The 9726-nt window shown below is 55.6% G+C and overlaps 2 protein-coding genes across 2 annotated transcripts in view; one reads left to right on the top strand and one right to left on the bottom strand.

The window, feature by feature from the left end:
• Positions 1 to 2169: 2169 nt before the first annotated feature.
• HPDL (4-hydroxyphenylpyruvate dioxygenase like) lies at positions 2170 to 4501 on the top strand. Its single transcript, XM_024746106.1, has one exon. The coding sequence runs from the start codon at positions 2712 to 2714 to the stop codon at positions 3825 to 3827; it is 1116 nt and encodes a 371-aa protein (XP_024601874.1). The 5' UTR covers positions 2170 to 2711; the 3' UTR covers positions 3828 to 4501.
• A 140-nt stretch (positions 4502 to 4641) lies between these two features.
• MUTYH (mutY DNA glycosylase) overlaps positions 4642 to 9726 on the bottom strand; it is a 7804-nt gene continuing 2719 nt past the window's right edge. The window contains 16 exon segments of the mRNA XM_024746101.1: positions 4642 to 4742; positions 4744 to 4836; positions 5920 to 5961; positions 6138 to 6290; positions 6376 to 6512; positions 6617 to 6808; positions 6980 to 7043; positions 7128 to 7272; positions 7355 to 7452; positions 7538 to 7651; positions 7729 to 7800; positions 7882 to 7923; positions 8056 to 8129; positions 8244 to 8283; positions 8375 to 8523; positions 9070 to 9196. Coding sequence (XP_024601869.1) covers positions 4704 to 4742; positions 4744 to 4836; positions 5920 to 5961; positions 6138 to 6290; positions 6376 to 6512; positions 6617 to 6808; positions 6980 to 7043; positions 7128 to 7272; positions 7355 to 7452; positions 7538 to 7651; positions 7729 to 7800; positions 7882 to 7923; positions 8056 to 8129; positions 8244 to 8283; positions 8375 to 8523; positions 9070 to 9190 — 1575 coding nt within the window. The 5' untranslated portion in view covers positions 9191 to 9196 and the 3' untranslated portion in view covers positions 4642 to 4703.

Below are 9726 nucleotides of genomic sequence, written 5' to 3'. Positions count from 1 at the left end.
AGCGGGTGGGGGTGAGGATTTCTGTAGGGGCCGAGTGTGCCTCGGGTCTGCGAGCTCCGGGAGTTCGACTCCTCCGCCCTCCACAGCCCCCACCTCCACCTCTGCTGACCTTGTCGTTGTAGAAGGCGGATGTATAGGAGAGGCGTCACCACCTAAACTCTCCGACCCGCGCGCGCGCCCTCCAGTGGTATTGGCAGGTTCCCTCAGGTCTCGACCTGCGCGCCCACCCTCGTTATCAATAGCTCCAGGAGGAGTGCAACCGCGGCCAGGCTCGGAGGACCTATCTTGGGAAAGTTCCGCAGGGTCCTGATCGCAGGAGGACACCAGTCTGATCCCAGGAGGTCACGGCCAAGACGCCAGCAGGGCTGCAGGAAGTAGAGTCTAGTTCTCTAACCCCAACTGGTCTCCAGAGCCGTCTGTGCACTGGGCCAAAGTCAAGCACAGTGCCCTTGCTGGGCAGTGTACCCCAGACAAGGTCACCCTTTTCTTTTTCTTTTTTTTTTTTTTTTGCGGTACGCGGGCCCCTCACTGCTGTGGCCTCTCCCGTTGCGGAGCACAGGCTCCGGACGCGCAGGCTCAGTGGCCATGGCTCACAGGCCCAGCCGCTCCGCGGCATGTAGGATCTTCCCGGACCGGGGCACGAACCTGTGTCCCCTGCATCGGCAGGTGGACTCTCAACCACTGCGCCACCATCCTTTTCTTTAAGACAACCCCCACTTAGCTTCCAGAAATCTACCCTCCCCCAGGTCAGAAGTGATTGGTCAGGGGTCCTGTTTCTGTTCCCTCTGTCCATACCTGGAGCCCTTGAGTGGAAATTCCTTCTCCCGGACCAAAGGCCTGGAAGCTGCTCCCTTGGGGCCCCAATCATGATAGCTGGGGCAGAGCATTGTCTTTTCTGTACCAGCCCTCTCAGATCCCTATTCCCAGGGCCCCCTCCCCCAGAATCCACCACCAAAGCCAGAGCCCTCCCAGTGCCTTCCCAGTGCTCAAGACTACGGAGGAGTAGCCCTTTGTATGCCCTGACACCACAGTCAGGCCCAGGTTCACAGGCTAAAACCTGGATCTTTTGCCAGGCTGCACCATATACTATTTCATTTAATCAAAACAATCCCACGAAGTAGGTACTATTATTATTCCCATTTTTATAGATGACGAAACTAAGATTCAGAAGTTAAGCAATTTGCCCAAAGATATACATGTGCTAATAGGTGTTGGAGGTAGATTTTTAAACCCAGGTCTGTCTGGCTTTTGGAGTCCATGTTCTCCAATTCACTGGAGTGCAGAGTAGCACCAAGTACCTTTCACCACTGCTTCAGGTACTGCCTTCCTGGCTATAGGCCTGAACACCCAGCCAGGTGTTTTTCTAAGCCCTGTCCCCTCATCACATCCTTCTCCCTCCTGCCAATGAAACTCAACAGTAAGTCATCACACCAGGCTGCCTGACAAATGAATCTCTTTTGCATTGCCTCAGACCACAGGCATCCATCCCAACTGTCTCCCCAACCTTATGCTCCATTGCTCCTCTGAGGGTTTGGCTCACATTCCTCACTGAGCTTTTGCTTATGCCATTTGCTCTTCGTGGAATGCCCTTCCAAACCCTTCAAGAGCTACCAGGTGAAGTTCCAGAAGACTCCTAATTTCCTCAATCCAGTGATCTCACACAGTTCTCAGTGGCAAGGCCAGAAATGCCCCCAGAAAGCTCCTCTGGCCTAATACCCAGTCAGGAAGCTGGAAAGAGCAAAGAGGGCTTATTCTAGTCCTAATAGAGTCAGGAGGGTGAGAAAGGGTGCCTGTGCAGCTGTTCCTTTCAGATCCTGAGCCACTGTTTTTTTCTCCAAATCTTGTTTGGGACAAGGGCGTAAAAAATGTTAAGGGAGAAGTGGGGTTGAAAAGGTGCAGCTGAAAGATTTCCCAAAAGAGAGATGCATTTAGGAGCTATATAAATGGTCTATCTTCCTATAACATAAATTTCTCTGGACCATTTTGGGGAAAAAGTGAAAATCTGTAACTTAAAGCATTTTATTCTATTTTAAGTTTTAAAGGAACATTAGGCAATTAAAAGCAAAATTCTCCAAAAATTTTAAGCTAAAACATGAAATTGCTAAGAAATTCCGTGCTTGTAGAGGGAAAATTCGGACTCTTCCCCCGACTAGGGCTGATTCCCTTTTCTCTGAGGTTGGGGCATGAGTGGGAACCCAGTACTTGGAACCTAGTGAAGGCAGCTATTGTGATCTCCAGGGTCCGGGGATGGGAGGCTCAGTGCCCAAAGGTGTGTGGCCCAGCCAGAGGCCGTGGGAAGGTCAGTGTCCAAGAGTGAGGCCCAGCCAGAGGTCATGGGAAGGGTCAGTCCTATGTCCCCGGTGTACTCTCGGCCACACAGGCTGAGCGAGAGGGTGGAGAGTGGCAGTCACTGGCTCCGCCCCCCTCTCTCGCCCCGCCCCTGTACTGGCTCCGCGTGGTTCTCTAGAGCCGCAGCTCAGACTCGGTGGTCTCCAGGCAACTCCAGTTTGGCGTGCTTCGGCAGAGGGAACCGCAAGCCCCCAAGTGGTCCGTTTGTGGCTTCTCCCCGAAGAAGATCGAGGAACGCGGTCTGCAGGCAAAATTGGACTCCACCGGCTTCTGACGACAAGCCAGGGACTGAGAGTCTCCGAGTCCCGGACAAGTGATTGTCCCCAGGGGAAGGACAGGCCGGGGACGCCATCCAGACCGCCATGGCCGCGCCCGCCCGCCGTCTGTGCCATATCGCTTTCCACGTGCCGGCGGGGCTGCCCCTCGCCCGGGATCTGCAGCGCCTCTTCGGCTTCCAGCCCCTGGCGGTGCGGGAAGCAGACGGCTGGCGGCAGCTGGCTCTGCGGAGCGGCGACGCGGTCTTTTTGGTGAACGAGGGCGCGGGGCCCGCAGAGCCGCTGTACGGCCTGGACCCGCATCATGCGGTGCCCAGTGCCACGAACCTGTGCTTCGACGTGGCGGACGCGGGCGCCGCCGCCCGGGCGCTGGCGGCGCTCGGCTGCAGCGTGCCGGTGCCCCCTGTCAGCATGCGGGATGAGCAGGGCGCCGCCACCTACGCCGTGATCAGCTCGCCAGCCGGCAACCTCAGCCTGACGCTGCTGGACCGCACTGGCTTCCGCGGGCCCTTTCTGCCCGGCTTTAGGCCTGTGCCCTCCGCACCTGGCCCAGGCTGGGTCAGCCACGTGGACCACCTGACCTTGGCCTGCACCCCCAGCAGCTCCCCAAAACTGATGCGCTGGTTCCACGACTGTCTAGGCTTTCACCACCTGCCGCTGAGCCCAGGTGAGGATCCGGAGCTGGGCCTGGAGGTGGCAGCAGAGTCCGGGCCCGGGGGGCTGAGGCTCACCGCCCTGCGGGCCCCTGCGGGTAGTGCTGTCCCTACCCTCGTGCTGGCCGAGTCCCTGCTGGGGGTCACCAGCCGACAGGACCAGGTGGAGCAGTTCCTGGCCCGGAACGGGGGACCTGGACTGCAGCACGTGGGGTTATACACACCAAATATCATGAAAGCCACTGAGGGTGTGGTAGGGGCCGGGGGTCAGCTCCTGACTCCTCCTGAGGCCTACTACCAGCAGCCAGGCAAGGAGAAGCAGATCCTGGCTGCAGGGCTAGAGCCTAGCCTGCTGGCCCGACAGGGGGTCTTGCTAGATGGTGACAGAGGCAAGTTTCTGCTTCAGGTCTTCACCAAGTCCCTCTTTGCAGAGGACACTTTCTTCCTGGAGCTGATTCAGAGGCAGGGGGCCACTGGATTTGGCCAGGGCAACATTCGGGCCCTGTGGCAGTCCATGCAGGAGCAAGCTGCCAGGGTCCAGGAAGCCTGAGAAGGGCTGAAGCTGGGTGTAGCCGCCTGTCCTGGAGCACTGGGGAGTCCAGCACAGGGCCTGCTGGAACTGAGAGACACCCACAGAGGCCTGGAGTGAAAGGCTTTGTCTTTAGGAGCCAGGTGTGGCCTCCATCTCATCTTGCCAGAAGTTGAATCTCACAGGGGTCCAAAGAGATGGGACTTTTTTTTAAACTGTGAAACGTTTCTCATATTGTCTATATCTAACATATATGCAAAATGTAAAGAATAAAGGAATTACACAATTAGGAAATAGAACATAACCAATATTTCTGAACCCTCCTTGTGTCCTTCTCTGACCCCATTTCTCTCCACCACACTCCCAATATTATGATTAAAAACCCTCTGCTTTTCTGTATTGTTTCACTGCATATGTAATGTATTCCAAAATAAATGGTTTATTATTTGAGGTAGGAGTCTAAGACAAAACAAATCCTCCTCTGTGATTCCCCTCTCCCTAGGGACCAGCCACTGCAGGTGGGAGGGGCTGAGTCAGAGCTGAGCTCAACCACCTGCTCTAGGGTGATAACACAACTCCAATCAGAGCTGACCAGAGACATGGACTGAGAGTGCTGGATGTCAGCCACAGGCAGGGGCTCCCTGCAGCTGCCTTCTTCTCTTCTGGGGCTGGAGGAGGACAGATCACTCAGGACAGAACACTCCCTTCCTCCATCTGCCCAGGGCTGGCTTGGAGCTCAGCAGTGGAAGTCAGGACCAAGCAGGAGTTTACCACTTCCTGGGTCCCTCAGAGGTGAGGAGTGAGGGGGCTAAGGAGAAGGTGGAAAGTCTCCAGATGACTACAAAAATCAGCACTTTATTAAACAGGATTCTCAGGGGGTGGGGGCTTCCAGAGGCATCACTGTGTTGCACTGTTGAGGCTGGGTGCATCAGCAGGGGATGTGGGGCCGAAAGAAACTATCCAGGACTTGCTGGCCTGCGCTGGGCTTTTTCCATCCGGACAGGGTGGACACCTGGGATCTTTTGGAACCCTGTGCAGAAGCCGAAGGAAGGAGGTACTGAGGAGGCAACAGAGAATCTTCTCCTTCCACCCCTCCCCCCACACCACTGATCTAGCTCAGATTCTAGCCTTATATTGTAAAGCTTCCATCCTGTTACCAGTATCTAACTCTTCGATCAACTCTCTAAAAGGCAGCCTGAGGACTTCCCTGGTGACGCAGTGATTAAGAATCTGCCTGCCAATGCCGGGGACATGGGTTCGAGCCCTGGTCCGGGAAGATCCCACATGCCGCAGAGCAACTAAGCCCGTGCGCCACAACTACTGAGCCTGCGCTCTAGAGCCCGCGAGCCACAACTACTGAAGCCCACGCACCTAAAGCCCTAGAGCCCGTGCTCTGAAACGAGAGAAGCCACTGTGATGAGAAGCCCGCGCGCGCGCACCGCAACAGAGTAGCCCCCACTCGCTGCAACTAGAGAAAACCCGAACACAGCAACGAAGACACAATGCAGCCAGAAATTAATTAATTAATTTAAAAAGGCAGCCTGAGGCAGTCTTCCTAAGATGCAAAGATGACTCCTCTCTCCACCTAAAATGCTTCAGTGGCCTGGCGTTCACGTTCCTGACTGGCCTGGGCAGGCCCTGCTCACCGCTCCAACTAAACCAAATGCTCACAGCTCCTTGAGCGCTGCAGACTGTACTGTACCCCACCTTTGCTCACACTACTCTTGGGCCTGGAAAGAACGTCTTTACAGCTGATTCCCCTTCCAAACCTGGAGAAAACAATTCATTTCCAGGACCCAGGTTACCAGTCACTCCTTCCAAGCAGCCATTCCTGATTCTTGCCTCCTAGATAAAAATGATAGCTCCCCACTTCATATCCCACAAAATCTTGTACAAACATTTCACACACCTGTGACACTACTGTCTCCATCATTTGCTCTTGTCCCCTCTCTACCCTGGACCCAGATTGTAAAGTCTGGTCAAGAACTATTTCTCTCGCCCCAGTGAAGTCTGTCATGGAGACTTTTCACCCAAACGTACATCATTTACCTCACTGAAAACCTGTGGATTTGGTCCTGGAGAGAGATGGCTGGGTGAGGGCCAAGACACTCACCTTGCAGGTCCCTGGCTGTTGGCCCTCGTATACACGGAACACCTAGACAAGAAGAGAGGAGGAAAGTGCAGGGCTGGCATCTGACCCCAAAGAGCCCTTAACTTCATACCCCAGCACCTTTGTTTAAGATATGCTTTTTTGTTTGCTTACATAGTAACAGGTTCACTTAGAACATGTAGGAAACACAAAAAGTACAACGAAGACAACAAAGGTAGTGCCTTTTTCATGGCGGTAGAGACAGCAGCGGTGTGAAACTCCTCCCGGGTCAGCCAGCGAGCTCCAGGTGGTACAATGGCCACTGGGGTCTGTTCTTCCAGGGCCAGACCGTATACTTGATATGTCAGCTTGATGTGAGAGAAGGTGTGGACCACCTGGGGGGAGCGTCAAGAGGCTGAAACAGACCTGTGGATGTGGCCACAGAAGCCATCATTCCTGGCCCCTCCTCTGCTCACTCACCTGTCCCAGGTGCCGAAGGCGGGTGGCCGGGACGGGCCCAACCCAACTCTGCAGTTCCCGCAGCAGGGCCTTGCGCTGGTGCTGCCCTGAGGGCTCTGCAGTCACAGACGGGAACTCCCACAGTCCTGCCAGCAGACCTGAGAGGGAGGGCAGCCAGGTATCCGTTAGGCCTTAGCTACTGATGCCTCTATTTCTTCCTTGTTGCTCATGCCACCTCCCTGCACTCCGAGGATCAAGGTACCTGAGTTGGGCCTCTGCACCAGCAGAATTCGGGCACCCCCAAGGGCCCTGGGCTGCTCCAGAACACAGGTGGCAGAGCACTCCTCCCTGGGGGGCCTGCGACTGACCTTTCTGGGAAAGTTGGCCACTCCCAGGGTCTGGTCCCAGGGCTCTGTGGGAGGCGCACACAGCTGGCACTGTCCAGTGTTGGGAGCTGGAAACAGAGGTCCAAGAGCCCCACTCAGGCCAGGTGCGCTTAGGTGCCAAGCCCAGAGAGCAGGCCTTGGCCCAGCTCTGTAGAATCTTAGACTGTAGAATGAAATGGAATGAGGCGGCCACAGGCAGCTCCTCGACAGTACAGGGAAGGGCTAGGGCTGGCACTCACCACACTCCTCCACGTCACGACTGCCTGGCGGGCTCTGTGAGGCTGAGAGCTGCTCCCGCTCCACCTGAGAGTCAGAGACAGGGCAGGATGTCACGGGGCAGGGGTCACTCCCTAGGACCCCTGACTGCCTCTTCCCCAGATGGCTCACCCTCTGGCGTGCCCGGCACAGGCTCTGCACAGGGCACTGGCTGCAGAGCGGGCGCTGCGGGGTGCACACTGTGGCCCCCAGCTCCATGGCTGCTTGATTAAAGTCCCCTGGCCGGGCTGGCTCCACCAGCTGCTGGGCTAGGCTCCTACAAGAAGGGAACGTTGCTGTGAGCCAAAGATCCTTTGGAGACAACTCTCCCAATCTCCCCCATTACTCCAATATCCTACCAGAGCTGCTGGGAAACAAGGGTGCTGCTGGGATCAGCACCAATGGCTCGGACACGGCATAGCACCCGTACTACGTTCCCATCCACCACACCGGTTGCCTGGCACAGAGGAGTCCAGGAGTCAGCCTGGTCTGGGAGGAGGGAAGGCGGGCACACACAATATGGGGGTGGGCTATGGGCTCACCTGGCCAAAGGCAATGGAAGCAATGGCTCTGGCTGTGTACCGCCCCACACCAGGCAGGAGCCACTGCAGGGTCTCTGCTGTACGTGGCATGTGGCCCCCTAGCTCCTCTACCACCTGATTGGGATGTGAAGGCTTAAGGTTATAAGATACCTGAGGCCCTGGGGCTCCCACGCTCCCCGCCACCCTCTTACCTTCCGGGCTCCTTCCTGTAGCCGCCGGCCTCGAGAGTAATAGCCCAGGCCAGCCCAGAGCTGGTTTACCTCCTGTGGGTGGGGTCAGAGGTCAGAGGGATCAGAGGTCGGTCCTCAGTAGTCCCCATTCCCCGACCCTAGGGTGGCTCTCACCTCCAAGGAAGCACTGGCCAGGTCCTGCAGCGTTGGCCACTTCTACAGCCCGAAGGCAGGCAAAAAGAGATGAGGCCAAAGGTGAAGGAGGTGGAAGAAGCCTTCTTTATTCCCACCCCAAAGGAGTCATCTGGGGTCTGGACCATGACCCTCCCCTTCATTCCCTGAAGTCACCTGCATCCATCGGTTATAATAGTCGATCACCGTGGCAACCTGGGTCTGCTGCAGCATGACCTCTGAGACCCACACTGGGGAAGAGGGGTTGGTATGAGGACACGGCTAACCAGCCCTGCTCCTAGCCCACAGACCCAGACCTGAGAGCGTCCAGGCAAAGCAGCCCTGCTCTCAGGAGATGTACTCACCAGCGTATGCCCGCCTGTCCAGGTCCACCTCACCCTCCACCTGCCAATTAAATTCCAGATGGGCAGTTAGTGTGGAGGGGGCTGGGCACCAGCCTCCCCCACTCCACCGTCCCCATCCCTCAACCACCTACCCGCCTTCTCCAGGGTAGGTCCCGCTTCTCTCGGTCATACCAGCTCAGCAGGCTCTTCCGGAAGACTGTCACCTCAGCTGTGTCTCCGAATAGATGGTACGGGGAGACAGGGGCCTGCAATCTCACCTCCTCCTGCTGCCTGGCCAGGCCTGCTGGAGCCTCAGAAAACTCAGGGATCGTCCTTGCACAGGCTGTGCACCAGCAATCTGGGGCACTGTGGCCTGGTTTCAGTCTGTTCCACTTAAAGCTTCCCCCACCCCCAAGCCCTTGCTTAAGCTTGGGACCTGGAGTCTCTAGCCCTGGGTAGCCTTAGCCAAGTTTCTGGCCTTCATTTCCCAGGGTGATACCCCTGGCTCCTTTGTCTCTGGGTCATAATGAAAATCCATATTTCAGCCAAGCATAATATATACCTGTGCAGGGCCTTCCCATTTACAAAACACTGACAGGTTGATAAACTCATTTGATCCCATGAGAGTCAAGTGAGGAAGGAAATGCACAGACTACTACGCCATGTCACTGGTAAGAAAGCAGCTATTCAGAGCAATTATCCCAAAGCCACAGAGGAAAGTCAGAATTAGAACCTTAATTAGTTCCTTAATGCCTTGATACATACCACGCTCCCTTCCCAGCCTGAATCTGTCCCCTTTCATGGCCAATTAAACCAGCCCCTGAGTCTCTAAGACCAAGCTCCTCACCGTCAGGTGCAGACAGCTTGGCCTGGCTGCTGCTGAGGGCACGTTTCTCCCTTCCCTCTTGGCTGGATGCCTGCTTCCTGCAACGACTTCGACTTCCCACAGCTGCTCGTGGCTTCCTCATGATTGACTAGAACGGAAAGGCCCAGCCAAAGTAGTCAGTCGCCATGAGGCTAAATCTTAGGGCCCCACAGAAGGTAAAGCTACCTCCCTCCCCACACCATTCATATAAAGTGTCTAGCTTTTCTCCAAGCACTCCCCAGATGCTCATGGGTTTGCTCTTGGCTGCCTGTGGCACTGAGGTATGACCAGTAGGGCTGAGGTCCTGCAAGTGGCCTCAGAGGGACCAGCATTAGTGTAGTCTTGGAGACATAAACAAAATAAGAGGCCAGGGCTGGGCTGAGTCAAGGACCAAAGCCTCCTGTGCGGGAGCACCTGTGTATCCCTGGGAGTACAGGTGTAGGTAGGAGGTTTATCTGCTTAGAGATGTAGCACATTTACACTGAAACAGCATTTAGTAATCATCTAGTCCAAACCCTCATTCTATGGAAAGGAGAAACCTCTGTGATAATGATTTAAAACATAAAATGCAAAGGGGAAAAAAAAAAAGGAGAAACCAAGGATCAGAGAGGGGAAAGATTTCCCAGAGAGATGGCAAAC

Source organism: Neophocaena asiaeorientalis, unplaced genomic scaffold (assembly GCF_003031525.2).
Source record: "Neophocaena asiaeorientalis asiaeorientalis breed wild unplaced genomic scaffold, Neophocaena_asiaeorientalis_V1.1 scaffold51, whole genome shotgun sequence".
In the NCBI taxonomy this organism is placed as follows: domain Eukaryota; kingdom Metazoa; phylum Chordata; class Mammalia; order Artiodactyla; family Phocoenidae; genus Neophocaena; species Neophocaena asiaeorientalis.
Note: the sequence above shows the minus strand (reverse complement) of the source record. Positions and strands in the feature narration are given on the sequence as shown.

Excerpts from the sequence above, each read along its gene's own strand:
- HPDL (XM_024746106.1), top strand. The coding sequence starts at position 2,712 with ATGGCCGCGCCCGCCCGCCGTCTGTGCCATATCGCTTTCCACGTGCCG.